The 15,074-nt window shown below is 40.0% G+C and overlaps 2 protein-coding genes across 4 annotated transcripts in view; both read left to right on the forward strand.

The window, feature by feature from the left end:
* Positions 1 to 2,343, forward strand: part of LOC143711295 (amyloid-beta A4 precursor protein-binding family A member 3) — a 76,650-nt gene extending 74,307 nt beyond the window's left edge. For both annotated transcript variants that reach the window (XM_077202678.1, XM_077202677.1), the window contains exon 11: positions 1,332 to 2,343. In XM_077202678.1, coding sequence (XP_077058793.1) covers positions 1,332 to 1,403 — 72 coding nt within the window. In that variant the 3' untranslated portion in view covers positions 1,404 to 2,343. The remainder of the gene's footprint in view (positions 1 to 1,331) is intronic.
* A 316-nt stretch (positions 2,344 to 2,659) lies between these two features.
* abca7 (ATP-binding cassette, sub-family A (ABC1), member 7) overlaps positions 2,660 to 15,074 on the forward strand; it is a 45,633-nt gene continuing 33,218 nt past the window's right edge. Inside the window, exons 1-7 of one of the 2 annotated variants that reach the window (XM_077202684.1) lie at positions 2,660 to 2,776; positions 3,763 to 3,871; positions 3,979 to 4,072; positions 7,472 to 7,613; positions 7,710 to 7,837; positions 8,250 to 8,371; positions 11,147 to 11,341. In XM_077202684.1, the coding sequence (XP_077058799.1) occupies positions 3,806 to 3,871; positions 3,979 to 4,072; positions 7,472 to 7,613; positions 7,710 to 7,837; positions 8,250 to 8,371; positions 11,147 to 11,341 (747 nt within the window). In that variant the 5' untranslated portion in view covers positions 2,660 to 2,776; positions 3,763 to 3,805. The remainder of the gene's footprint in view (positions 2,777 to 3,762; positions 3,872 to 3,978; positions 4,073 to 7,471; positions 7,614 to 7,709; positions 7,838 to 8,249; positions 8,372 to 11,146; positions 11,342 to 15,074) is intronic. The other variant, XM_077202683.1, reaches the window with a different exon arrangement.

Genomic DNA, 15,074 nt, shown 5'->3' on the forward strand with positions numbered 1-15,074 from the left:
GCGGAGTGCGGGGCTTTCCACGACTTCGTGAGTTCGTCGTGAACTTCCGGGAAGAAGGGGGAGGGTCTTTGTCGAGGGGCCTGTCGGCGCCCCTGCAGGAACCACTCGTCCAGTCGGCTGCGGGCGGGTTCTTCCGGGGAAGACCAATCGAGCCCGAGGTCTTCCACGGCCTTGGAGAGAACGCGGACGATCTCTGAGTCCATGCTGGAGCCCGCGCTCGTGCCCGCTAGTGTCGACGGCGCGGGGTCGAAAGACGAGCCCGGCCAGTCATCGGATGCAGCATCGCAGGAAAAGCTGTCATCCTTGTCATCGTCATCCCCTGACGCGCCAAACGAGACGAGCCCCATCGCTCCGCTGGAGGGGTGTTGGTCCGCCTGTGTGAACTGGACTGGCGGCGGGGAATCTTCGGGTGGCGGTGAAGCACGCGGGGATTGACCCGGCGTGACATCACTGCAAACCACGTGCTCAGGCAGCCTCTGTGAGCGGCGTTTTTTCTTTCGCGGCTCGACCAGAGGAGATGGCAGCACGGAAGAGGTGGGCTCTTTCGCGGTGAAGACGGCGAAGCGAGCGCGCAGCTCGGTGAGGCCCAGGGCGTCACACTCGGGGCATCCGCCTCGAGTAAGGGCAGCCTCTGCGTGGTCCGGTCCCAGGCAGCGGGCGCAGATGATGTGGCGATCCCCGTCTTGGAGAGGGCCTCAACACGAAGCGCAGGAAGGCATTTGACGCCTTTAAAATTGCTCTTTTAGAATAAAAGTGTCGCGGGGGCGAACACTGATTAGCTTTGCAAAAAGGATATAGCGATGCGCGCCGGATGGCTTAGCAGAAGGGTGATCGAAGGCGGCTGTAGGCGCCGGCGTCCTCGAAGCAGTCCTGCTGTAGGCTTGTCGACGGCGGCGGCGGCGAAAGACTCCAACAATCCGGAGGATCAGCGAAGAGAAGGTTCTTTGCTGAAGGAGATTAAATCTAAAGAACTCAGACGACGGGGCGCCCAATATATAGCCTTTGGCCACGCCCATCCTGGCGGGCTCTGACGCGCGTGGACGCGAAGCACGCTCATTGGAAGCGGGTTCAGAGTCGCCCCGTCATTGGTTCGTGCAAGTTGCCGCAGCACAGCCAATGACCGAGCTGCCTCGCTCATTACTGTATGCTGTGCAGCTGCAATGCGTTTTACATAAAGACTTCAATATTTCTCGAGAAAAGGAGTTTTCCCATAGCGTAAGCATTACGCAATAGGAGAGACCTCTCGAAAGGGAATCGTACCTTAGCTTGCATTTAAAAAAGAGATGGGAACAGTTTTCATCAGTAGTAAACTTTTATCTAATTTTTAACAGATTCATCTGAAGACTATGCCAACATCAACCTACCGTCTCCTGACTGGCCTAGATCAGCCCGTGTTCCTTTAGGAGGCGGATCCTCTCAGGTTTTCTCGTCACATGCAAGTTTACCACTGAACACCTGACTGAAGTGTAGAGAAGTTATTTAAACTCTGTCCTTTAGCAGATGCATTAAAGCTGAACAGTGTAAAATGTTACAAAGATCATGGACCTATATTTTAAAGCTGTTTTACAGCTGATTATTTAACTGCTGGTTATTATGTGTACATTTGTTTTTGCTCTTGCTGCTAAGCCAATGTGCCTGAAGACAAGCCTTGTTTTTGAATGACTATGCATTAGAATCCACACATTTAAAATTACTCTTGAGCCTTCCATCTCAAGCTTCCAGCACTTCTGCAATATCTCATTACGGATTTGATGTTCAGTGGTTTTAAGGGTTTACATGCTCTTTACAGAGCTCAAGACTTGTGCCTGCAAAAATGAACGGACCTTGATTATGCCAGGGTTGTTTTTAGCTATATAGAGAAAGGTATATTTTAATAACTGCTGTATTGAATGTTTATTAAAGATACATCAAGACATTCTTTCTTGATTTGAGTGTTTAATTGTTTAAAGAGAAAAAAGATATAGTGCTGTTCTAAGGTACTGAAGGTATCTTATATTTTGGTAACACTTGATTTTACAATAAGGTCTCATTTGTTAACATTAGTTAATGTATTAACTAACAACGAGCAATACATTTGTTTCAGTATTTATTCATCTTTGTCGACTTTAGTTAATAAATATCCAACTGTCCATTGTTTGTTCATGTTAGCTCACGGTGTATTAACATATAATAATAATAATGTTAACAATTACATCTTTTTTTATTTTAATGTTTTAGTAAATGTTGAAATTAACATTAACTAAGATTAATAAATGCTGTAGAAGAATTGTTCATTCTTAGTCCATGTTAACTGATGTAGTTAACTACTAATTAACAAATAAATCTTGTTTTCTATATACTGTATATTATTGTATCTACTTCATTATGTAATATCTTAATTTTTTAAGATATTGAGAATGATAATTTTTCAAGATATCGACAATGCTCATAAGATATATGCAGAATTATAAGATGTAGAAAAATTTAACAATAATTACATTTCCAGACAGGCTCACTGTACAGGTACCGGAAATTGCGCAGGGCTTATGTAAAGTCTAAATGGGCGGGTGCTAAATGAACACAAAGAAAATGATTGGCTACATATTCTGAATGTAGCGCTCTCGATTGGTTACAAGCTCAATGTGGTTTCAATGTTTTGAATGGAAGCCCCGCCCATCTCGGTGCTTCCTCAAAGTGATCTTGTAACACCGGCAGCGCGCACGGCCACGGACTGCAGAAAGACTGCAGCAGACCAGCTAAATTCATGAGGCTAATGAAGTTTTGGATAAAACGAAAGGTAACAGCTTTCTACCCGTGAATAATGTGTTGTTTATTGACATCAATAGCGAAAGTTAAAGCTACGGTACTGTGAATGATTCGAAATGATATGACCTGCTATGGACGGTTCATTAAATACTAATGACAAATGATTGTATCCTAAAGTATATCTTGCATTATAGAATACAAGGGGAAAACTAACAAAATGATTTCGAATTAAAATATGTAGAATATACTGATCAAGTAAGGCCTTATTTCTGAAGGCCTATAATATTTCAAAAATATTTTGTTTAGTGTATCCAAATAAAGAGTGTGAAGATAATTATGTCAGTTACAATAAACAATCTATAGTTCTGTAGATATTTAAAGGATTTAAAATCAGCAGTGTAGACAATTATTTAAATGTTTTGTTCAAATAAAAGCAGCCCATAATAATTTCAGTCACTACATTACCATTATCTTTGTCTTACACAAGCTGTATTTTTCTGTTCCCATTTTAGAGGAGATTTATTTGTCTTGGCTCTGTTAAGCCAATTAGTATAATGAGGGTTTCAAGAAAAGGAATTTACAGTCAAAGCTGAGGAGATCATGTCTTTTTAACTTTCAACAACTCATCCATTCATTTAAAGGAGGTTGTTCACCCCCAAATTAACATTTTGTTGTAAGCAAGAAGCTCCAATTTGAATATGTGCATACTCAAATCAAACAATGAGATTTGAGAGCTACAATTAAACATTTTCATAGTAAAACTATTGTTTTAATTCAGAAGACTTGGAATATATTTATGGTACTTTTACAATGGTGTTTTTTGAGATTGACAGCCCCTGGTCACCATTAACTTTAATTGTATGGAGTGAAAATCTTGCATATCATCTCCTTATGTCTTCCATATAAGAAGCCTATTTACTGAATTGAAAGGCTTCTTGGCTTCGAGTGTAAAGTTAAGCCAAGTATACGTCATTGTATTTGCACGTTGGAAGAATAGAACCATTTTTTTTGTTGTAGGTTTCCTCTGTTACCATGGTTGCGTAGTTCTGTGCCGTCCATCATGGCCATTGGAACTCAGCTCTATCTGCTGCTGTGGAAAAACTTCACGTACCGCAGGAGAAACAAGGTGACGTGTCCTCCAGCCGTAAAACACTTACATGTCAAAACACTTGACAGTTGAGTGAGGAATGTCATTAAACATGATCTTTTTTGTCTCTTTATCTTTCCTTACAGATCCAACTGATTATTGAACTTCTGTGGCCGCTCTTCCTCTTCCTCATTCTCATTGCTGTCCGGCAATCACACCCGCCATATAAACAGAGCCAATGTAAGTGATGCCCTGTGAGCGAGAGTTTTGCCCTCCTCTTTTGGCAGGTGGCAGGGAAGCAAAGCTGATTAGCTACACTGAAAATCAGGACATTGTTGAGCCCTTGTGACATTGTTTATAAGCATTACCTTTCTGACGGCTCATCTGAAGAAAATGTAGTCCCAATGACGTGATTATTTTTTAAAATAAATGAAATGAATGTTGCACATTTCTCTAATAACTGGGTAGATATTATAGGTGATGGAAGTCATGGGTTTATATATTTTTTTATTTAACATTGGTCTTCTTAAGCATCCCAACCAGGCAGACACAGCAACACTGGCTTATGTTATATACTTAAACTTTAAATGTCCGTCCTATCGAAGCCTGTTTCCACTTCAGAGTAAAAAAAAGAAGGTATATGTGTATCTCACAACTGTGACTCTATCAGTAGCGGCTCCTGGCCGTGAATTTAGTTTAGGGCAGACTCTGGGTCTTAGCACTGGTTTATGAAAAACATTTTGAAAGTTTTATATTCTAATCGCTGAACACGTCAGACACACTTTTGGCAGAATTCAAATGTCCTTGTGTTGTTCAGCCTGAGAGTGGCGCTCGACAGACTTTAGTATCCACGACAAATGCATAGAATGCCATCTTAATAATGCCTTAATGTAGTATTTATTGCCTCCGAATGTTGTTTATGAATAATTCAAGTTGTGGAGGAATACCAGTGAGGAAAACAGTCACGTCTATAATAACAGAACTACTGTAGGCTATTCAAAGGCTATTCAGATGAGCATGTTTGAACTAAAGGATACTTTCATTAATTTCATACGCTGCTCCACATACGAAGAACAGCCAACTAGTTACTGACCTGATACAATTTGGAAATTTGTGGGGAGCTGTAGAGCTGGTGAGGGCTCCGAGACCGGCTGCCTCGCTTAGTGTCATGATACATGCGTGCTGAAGCCATGCCGCTCTAAATTTTGCTATTTAAACTTTACGACTTAAAATAACCTCAAAAATATTTGTTGCAGAATGCTGAACATATTTACAATTTATTATTAATTCAGTGTATATAGAGGTCTATGTCTGGATTAATATTTTGGTGCCGATACAGACGGGCCGTGGCTGGTTAGCGTTGTGACTTTATTTCTTATTTCAAAATAAGGATTTTTTTTTCTTTTATCTGAAGTGGAAATTAGCTTCCATCTTGTTAAAGTCACCATGCAATCAAAATGCACAGTTTGTTTTGGAGTATTAGAGTATTTATTATAAATGATTTATCTAACCCAGTGGGCATATGATATCAATTTAACATCAATATGACATCAAACATTATGTCAAAATGACGTCACGAAATAGGTCAAAAATGAAAGTCATATTGACATCAAAGTGTCGATGTCAATTTGATGTCAAGATTTTGACTTCTGCTGATGTGATTAATTGAGTGGTGATTGGCCAATATTGAAGACACCTGATGTTAACAAGCAGAATCAATGAAGGAGAAAATCACAATTTTAAGTCACCATTTTGGTGATCAATGTTTGCTTTAGTTGGGCTCTTGACCCTAAAGTTTTTAACTTTAGATTTTGTTTTGCTGCTGAGACTGAGTGTTGAACAGCCAGAAGAACAAAGAGTAAAGGTGATCTGATGGTGTTGGTTATGTTTTGACATAATCATCATTTGACTTGAGTCACTGAACTCATTTAGAGTCTAATCTCTGACTTAGATTTATTTTGGTCATTACAGCATCACAGTGATTCTACAGCATAAGATCCTGAGTTTTTAATTTAATCCAAAGGATTTCCTAAAAGTAATGATAAAACAAATATGTATTTTAGGCACACACAGACATCTAGAATCAGTGTACGAATCTCAACAATGGTGACAAACAAAATATTCAATTAGGAAAAGGAAATTACTAAAACAAATCAGATCATAATTTATTCATACCGCAATGCATGATGGGAGCCATGAATGAGTTTTGATTGGTGGCACCCAGAATGCAGTGCAACTTATTATTGTCACCCTTGTTGAAATTCACAGGCTGATTATTGATGTAAGTGTGTCTAAATAAGTCTTCCGATCAGAACAACTTTTAAGACATATTTTGGATTATATTGGAAAAAACTGATCATTGTTTGCTATAGAATCATAGTGTTGCTGTAACTAACAAGGTAAAGACACTCTAAATGACTTCAGTGATTCAGATCAGATTATGTCAAAACATAACCAACACCACCTGATCCCTTTTTCTTAATGTTCATCTGGCAGTGACATTTACATCAGCCAAACAAAATTGAAATATTAATAGTTTAGGGGTCAAGAGCCCACCTGAAGTAAACACTGATCACCAAAATGGTGGCTTAAAAATTATATTTTCTCCTTTGGTGATTTTGCTTGTTAACATCAGGTGTCTTCAATAATGGTTATCAAAAAAGCATTAAAATGCCAACAAAGCATGAAATCAAAATAACATAACATTTCAATAATAATATCAAAATGACATCAGCAGAGGTCAAAATCTTGACATCAAATTGACATCGACACTTTGTCGTCAATATGACTTTCATTTTCGACCTATTTCGTGACGTCATTTTGACATAGTGTTTGATGTCATATTGATGTTAAATAGATTTCAAGGTGCCCGCTGGGAACCATGTCATTAAATTTTTTTTTTTTTACTTTAATTTAAAAAAAAAAAACGCAACGTCTCTTCTCTGATGACAATGATAGCCAGCCGAGTTTCAGTTCTTTCCCTCCAGGAACCAGGAAACGATCGTAGCAATCAGCAATGATACGATGATCCAATCAATTCCTAGTGGACAAAACCAAGTCCTACTCTAAATTTTTTCTCAATCGAGAACTCGCAAAAAATAGGATCACAACTACCAACTTTTAACTTTATGATTACTTTATTAAACTATATACTGAAACCTAGTGGGGTGGATGCACGCATCACACAAAAACAAAAGTTTGAGAATATTTATACCTTTGTTCCAACCACACCCTACAGGCATTTTTGTCATCCATTATCTATTCGTTATGCAAATAAAGGTGTCCAATAAAATCATCTCATCTGAGTGTACAGTACACATGTAGGTAGGAGGCCTTTTACAAAGAAAATATTTTTGTTTTCTGTTGTGCTGCTTTTCCATTGTTTTTTTATGTAAATGTGCACCAGATGGACGTCTTTTCTGCATCTTGTGCATGACACGGCAATCTAAAAATGTAACACTCTTTTAAAAAAACGTGTCTCATGATTTAAAATGCAAGTAGCGCCCAAGTGTACATTAGAAAGAATACTTTTTTTTAATGTAAAAAAAAGTTAATTGTTTATTTTAGGTCATTTAAATGTCTTTATGTTTTGAATGTTTTGAACATGAAATGTTGCTGATCTTTTTTTTTCCATTTCAGGTCACTTTCCCAACAAGGCCCTTCCTTCAGCAGGCACACTGGCATGGGTTCAGGGCATCATCTGCAATGTCAACAATCCCTGTTTTCATCACCCCACTTCAGGAGAAACACCCGGACGAGTGAGCAACTTCGACAACTCCATGTGAGATGCTTTTCTGTACAGTATCTCAACACTGTATCATGATTTTTCTTTTCTTTGGCTTTGGTAATTAACGGAGGTTTATTCTCTCGTTTTCAGACTCTCTCGACTTTTGGTCGATATCAGGACTGTCCTGACAATCAGTGGCAACCGGACGGCCCTCTCCGGCCTTCAGGACCTGTCGCAGGCAATCCAGAGACTCGGGGAAAGACCAGATGCCTGGCCAAGTACGTCATGTTCATCAAATGTCTCATTGTAGAAGATGGTCAATATCCCAGTTGTTTCTCAAAGACATATGAAATGGAGAGAAAAATGGAGACTTGTTTAAAGACTCCAGTAATCTTACATGTGTCTCTCAGCTAGAGATCTCAACAATGTCTCAGGTTGTGCTCAGATACCAAACTGAGAAGGCTTCTCTGGCAGATCTCGCAGAGAGGAAATAAGGCTGTTGTTTTTGTTTTAAAAAAACTCCCATAATCCTCTTTTTTTAATGATAACAGCAAGTACACATTCTGTGCCTTGCACATACAATGCAGATCCTGAACAAAATGTGGCCAGTAGGTTAAACCATTTTCCTTAATGTATTATTAACAAAATTAAACTTTTTAATATAAGCCCACTGTACTTTGATCTTTGTAGATCTTCCAGTTGGAGAGTATCTCAGAGCCAATGAAAGCTTCTCCTCCTTCCTGCGGACAAACACCAGCATCTCCTCAGCATCTGTCGATCAGTTACTGAGGGCACGACTGAACCTCCAAGTGGTAAGAAAGAACCTTTTTTCCACTTTCTAAAGTTCTTATAATCGTCCTCTGGAAACCTAGATTCTGAGCTGGCCTAATGACCTGAATGTAACTTGACAGTGCAAGCATTGGTTTTTATTTGTTTTTGTATTTACCTGAAATATGTGATTGGATAACCTCTATTTTATACAGATATTTATTGTCCTGATACAAAGAAAAAATCTGAAAAATAAAACTAGCAGTTTATATTTGCAACAACAATGTTGCCCCCAGCCCAATTACTTCATTAGTTAGAGCTACAGATTTTTCATGTTTAAAGGTCAACATGAAATTAAAATACGCCCATCTGTTTTCTCAATGCATGTTATTGATCACAATTCATCCGTTTATATGTTTTATTTTTTCAAAAAATGTTGATCACATAATTCTTAATCAAATTTCATAGCTCAATCTGGTGAAACAGTCAGTGACATTTTTATTTGTGCATGTTAGAAAGCAATTACTGATACTGACATAATGACATAGAATAAATATGGAAAATTGAACTACACGATTCAGGGAGCAGCCACACATTGAACTCTGAGAAAACACTACGCTTGAGCAAACAGTTTGTGAATAGGCTACTACAAATGAAGGCCGTGAAAGAGACTGTGAACGCACTGAATAGGATGTGTTTAGTTGGTGAATAGCATAGGCTTCTATTAAACAGTAGCGATAACGTTAAGCGCACCAGAATTAAATATATAATATTCAGAAGTAAACAGTGTAGCTGACTTACAGATTCAGTTAACATCCACAAATGAATAAGCGCAATGATTCAGGGAGCAGCTACACAGTGAAAAAACACTACACTTGAGCAAACAGTTTGTGAATAGGCTACTGCAAATGACAGCCGTGAATAAATGCAATATTCAGAAGTAAACAGTGTAGCTGACTTAATGTTTAGCTGACTGAAGGTGATGATACACAGGGCAACTTTTTGAGTAATATTGCTGGGCAATGTTGCCGTCAACGGCCAACCAGGTGAGACACAGGGCCCACGACCGATCTAAATTATCCAGATAGAAATGTATTGCCCATTTTCAATGGGAAAGTGCCCAAGCAACAATCGCTCTGCAAGATTGCCCAGCAACATTGCTCAAAAAGTTGCCCTGTGTATCATCACCTATAATGTTTATGTCAGAATGTTTATTTTTTAAACCACAACCTTCTAAGTGCTTCTTTTACCTATATATTTACCGATACCTTTTGAATTTCTAATCCAAACAACGTCAAACTTGGCACTGCACTTACTCTTGCCCGTAGCAAGACACCTGTCAAGTTTGAAATCCATCGGACTAACGATTCGAGAGATATGCGAATACAGGCACATAGACACAAAGACAGACAGACACGAAGACAGACGTTCCTGTAATTTATAGATAGATTGACTGCAAGCTCACATTCCATCTGCCTCCATCCAATCAACAAGTAGATAGAACCAAGCAGCAACACCCCCGCACACACACTTTTTTTTTGGACAGTCTGTTTCTCTCGGTTACATGTCACATGAAAAAAAGGTCTGTTGCTACTTTCCTTTCATCATGACTTTAAAGTTGGCATGAAATTAAAATTTGTCCCATCTATTTTCTAAATGGGGTGGTGATGGCACAATGATAAGACACATGCCTTTGGTGGGAGAGACCCGAGTTCGAATCCACTGTGAGACACCAATGTGTCTTTGAGCAAGACACTTAACCCCTAGTTGCTCCAGAGGCGTGCGACCTCTGACATACATGGCAATTGTACAACGTAAGTCGCTTTGGATAAAAGCGTCAGCTAAATGAATAAATAAATAAATAAAAATGTATGCTGTGGATTTTATCAGTTTTTTTGTTTTTTTGATCTCTTAAAATTTAATAAAAATATAATAATGTCTTCCGGAGAAAAAACAGACTTTTTTCTGGTGATGTATGCAGGACTTCTCCAATCATTTAGTCTACTTAAAGGGGTGGTTGATTATGATTTCACTTCTTTAACTTTAAGTAGTGTGTAATGTTGCTGTTTGAGCATAAACAACATCTGCAAAGTCACAACGCTCAAAGTTCAAAGCAAAGGGAGATATTTTCTTTTAAAGAAATTGCTTTTTAAGGACTACAACAAACAGCTAGTAGGGTCCACACGACATTCCTCCCGGGTTAGTGACGTCACGAACCCTAAAATTTACACAAACCCTGCCCCCGGGAACGCGATTTATAGATTATCATGACAGAATATGATAATCAATGACTAGCAGATATCTACAAATAAGCTACATAAATTCATCAACTAACCATTCAGAAATGTTTTCTACAAGTTGTCACTTCTTCTTGAGTCTCTCCACCTTTGTCTGACTCCGGTTTGAACATGAAAGGCTAAAAGTTTTAGAAATTTTCAGGACACAAGCTGTTGAAGCTCCTCCCTCTGTTCCCGGGAGCAGCAGCTCATTTGCATTTAAAGGGACAGACACAAAAACGGTGCGTTTTATGAAACTCAAAAAGTGACAATTTTAACATGCTTTATAAAAATATCTGTGAGGTATTTTGAGTTAAAACTTCACATACACACTCTGGGGACATCAGAGACTTATTTTATATCTTGTGAAAAGGGCATTATACCATCCCAGTCCAATCAACAACCAATGAATAGAATCAGATCCCACCCCTAATTTTTTTTCTTTATCCATAATCAATGTCACAATATAACTTTAACATTTTCATAAATGTTTATAGTAAATTGATACATGAACATCTTGTTTTACAATTTTTTGCCCACAAGGTTGCATTAGCAGGTGGAGGAATGCGTCTGTCTGATATCGTCTGCAATTCTTCACTCTTGGGTCTTTACCTCACCACTGAGGAAGGAGATTCTTTCACTGAACTCCAGGGGGCGCTGTGTTCTGTGCCCTCAGATGTAATGCAGAAGGCAGAGCAGATCTTCCTCTCTCAGCTGGACTTCAGCAAGATCCTCACGGTTAGTGGGCTTATGCTTTCTGCATTTATTCTGTTTAGTGATGGGAGAAACAAAGCTTTTCAGAACTTCAAATCTATTGAACCAATTGTTTTGCAAAATTATTCACAATTTCGAAATCCTCAAAACACCACAGCAAAGTTTTTGAAGATGCAGTTTCTTTACATCCACTGAGAGATGCCACCCACCCAAACGTATAATTTTCTTTGATTTAAATATCCACACAAGACTCCCACCCGGTCATCACATTACAATTATTCCAATTCTCATTATTTCCTTAATAGCCTATACACAGGCTTTACTCCCTTCGAACTAAAATGGTCTCTATTTCCGTCACTGCAACTTCCCGAACATGCACAACAAAACTTAATTGCTTCCTAAGCTAATTTATGAGTCTTGTGTCATAATCATAGCACTTCACAGCCTTTACATATCATATAATGCTTAAACAAGTGGACCCACCAACTGCGTAGCTTAATGAGAGTCTGCAAATTAGTGCCAGACGGAAAATGAAGCTTAAAAATGTTCACATTTTAGAGAATGTAGTAAATGTTTCCACAATTAATGATTTATTTCATCGACCCTTGACCCACCCGCAATATTCAGAATGAAAAATGCAAAAGAAAAAATCAGATTTTTTTTTTATTACTTGGCCCACCTGACCCACAGAGTATTTGCAGTGTCCGTGGATATAGCCACGATCTGTGCATCACTAGTGTAAATATCACAAACATTTTTATTGTCCATTTCATGACACCAAGTAATTAAATACCATTAAATATGAATTAGCATATTTAAAACATAATTTGTGTTATTCTATTAATTTGTAGTGCTTGTTTTGTGTTTTTAGGCTGGGTTGGCGAACTAGACCAATTAGAAATAATTAACTTAATAATAATTAAGTTCTCCTTTTTTATCACATGTAGATGTGTCCTAAAATTAATTAAATCTGAACCTACATTATAAAATGGAGATCAGTTGAAACAATTTCAAGTATGACAACTTTAGGTTGTTAATTGATATTCATTAGAGACACAGACACAATGTTATAAGCATCTAAGATATGCTTCTTCTGTTTGAATATGCATACATATATCCTGTAGATTCAGAAAATCTAGACAGGTGGAGCTGGGGGAGGAGAAAGGTTTGAGAGTGTGCTGAAAGACCAGTATGCAGTGAACACAGAACAAAAGGGTTACTTGTCTAACCCCGGTTCTCTGAAAGCGTTAAGTGAGGTGTCTCACTATAGAATAAGCCTCTTCCGCATTTTCCTCAGAAGCCCTATTACATTACGCCAGTCCCAATTGGCTGGCAGACATGACGTTGTGTCTGGGAGTGGCTTTCCCACCCCTCAGTGTAAGAGGAGCGACCCAAAGTCCCTACGTTATTCAAAGTGCGCACACCTCTTCCTTGTTTCGAACAGCAAGGAGATCTGGACACCTCACTTAATGCTATCAGAGAACCGGGGTTACGCAAGTAACCTATTGTTCTCTTTCAAGCATAAGTTTCTGTCTCACTATGGGATATCCTAATTCCTAAATTGCCAGACTAAGTGGCTTACCACCTCTAAGGGAGCGATAACTCCATGAGATGATGTTATACTGTGTTATGTTATTATGTTTTGCAACATTTTTGGGAGTATACAGTGAAAACTTTGAGTTTTGAAAATGGAAAGTGCTTGTGACTAGTGGGTGGGTGTGCACCACTGCACAGCCTCTTGTGCTTTTCACTGCTCTGCTTCCCCTGGCCCAACCCGGCTCTGTTCCACACAGAACATCTGGGAACTTCAAAACTCGTTCCTTGTTGAACGCTGAAGTGTCTGAGGGTCAGGAGCTAGCTGTTGGCTCCTTTCCCTTGAGAAGACCCAATCAAACTGCCTCCTCCTTCCTCCTCGCTCCCTGAAGATGAGGATGAGGAGCTGGCTGGACCGTCTGAGCTGTTGCAGGCGGATAGTTCTTCCTAGGCCAGGCAGTTCTCTGTTCCGGTACTCCGCTGCATTCACATTCTGTCTCTGCCGTCTAGGAATGCGAAAGCTGGGGGGTGGGCGCGCCGTAACAGGTGGTGGAGGGGGTGCAGTCTGCGTCTTTCTAGGCATAGAGAGTTGCAAAACCTCATCATCTCTCTTCTTTTCCTCGCATCTCTTTTGCATCGGTGTCAGATCTGAGCCAAAAATGCCCTCTGTGACAACCAGTGCGTCTAGGATGGCTTCTTTTTCCCTGTCAGACAGATTAGCCAAGTTAAGCCATCGTCCTCTCTTGTGAATGACCATTGTGGTCATGGCTTTGTCCGCGGCTAGAACTGCGCATCTCTGTAGATGCTTGGTATTGACTGGAATTGATCCGCCTTAGGCTGGCAACATCATATTTGCATCCGACGTGCGCTTTGGGTGCAAGTGCGGAGCAACTAATTGCTCCATCCCCTCCACATCGAGAGCGAATCCTCCCTGCACGGGTATCTTGCTACTAAATGGTTTGTCCTTAGAGGTAACCGCAACCTTGGAGCTCTATTAATACAGGAATAAATCGGCTGCCTTTTACCCTTGTATCGAGACTGCGGTCTCCGCTACCACGGCCTGCCACGGAATATTTATTTTTTCTGCAGCACGTTTGCACACATCTTGCAGATCAATACTGAGAAGCGGAGAGGATGGTGCCCCCTCAAGGAGGCAGCAAGGAGTTGTGCCAGGTTCTCAAGGGGGAGGAAAGGGAAGTCCACAAAATCTTCCTCTTCTTCAGAGAGAATAAAGTGTGATTGTCCCTCTTCCTCGAAATCAAGCGCATCCTCTTCCTAGTCTGTGCTAAATACTCTGGGCAGAGTGTGGAGTGGCAGCTGGAGTGGGGCTAGGTGGCATGAGTGGATCCTGGCCCGACAGGCTAGCTTGGTGTGGTAGCCTGCGGACAAAGGCTCTTCATAGTGAAGTGTGCGCCGTGTTCACAGGAAGCGGGATTCTCGATCGCCAATTGGGCATGTTTCAGCCCAAGACATGCAGTACACACCTGGTTTGTGTCCTTGTATGAAATTTTGTTCCCACATGAACAATGTTGCACAGAATCTCCCTCATTAGCCGAGATAGTCTACGTTGCCTACCGAATAATCCTTGCAATCAGCTGGAATGCAAATTGAAGAGGTTTTTGAATGTCGTACTGACGTTGTGTCGCTCCTCTTATACTGAGGGGTGGGGAAGCCACTCCCAAACACAACATCATGTCTGCCAGCCATTGGAATAATGTATAAGGGCTAAGGGCTAAGGAATACGCGGAAGGGACGTATCCCATAGTGAGACACCGAAACGTATGCTTGAAAGAGAACCAGACAATTTAAATGTTGAGCAAGCAAGTTCATTGGCTGCAGAATCAGCAGAGGCCAATCAGCTTGTGCTGTGTAGTAAATTATGTGAATGTTTACAGATTGCGAGTGGCCTGCCAGTGCCATCTAGAGTTTCAGGACTGAACTAGATATATATTGGATAGTGGTTTATGGGATCACCAGATCAATGCCCTCTAGCAGCAAACCATCAAAATGTATAAATATTTAAATGCCAAGGTGCGAAACAATACGATGTAACAAAGCCTCGTTTTCTGAAATAATGTGACTTGACGGGTTTTATATGCACTTTGGAGCAAAGAAGAGAAACTCAAAAGAGGGACATTTTTCATTCTAGAGATAATTTGATTTGATTGGACAAAATGTAGCATTAGTATTTTTGGACCGTTTTCCTGGAAGAGAATTGTATATA

The sequence above is a fragment of the Siphateles boraxobius genome, unplaced genomic scaffold, assembly GCF_051911475.1.
Source record: "Siphateles boraxobius isolate OS27281-9 unplaced genomic scaffold, OSU_SipBor_1 5, whole genome shotgun sequence".
In the NCBI taxonomy this organism is placed as follows: Eukaryota; Metazoa; Chordata; class Actinopteri; order Cypriniformes; family Leuciscidae; genus Siphateles; species Siphateles boraxobius.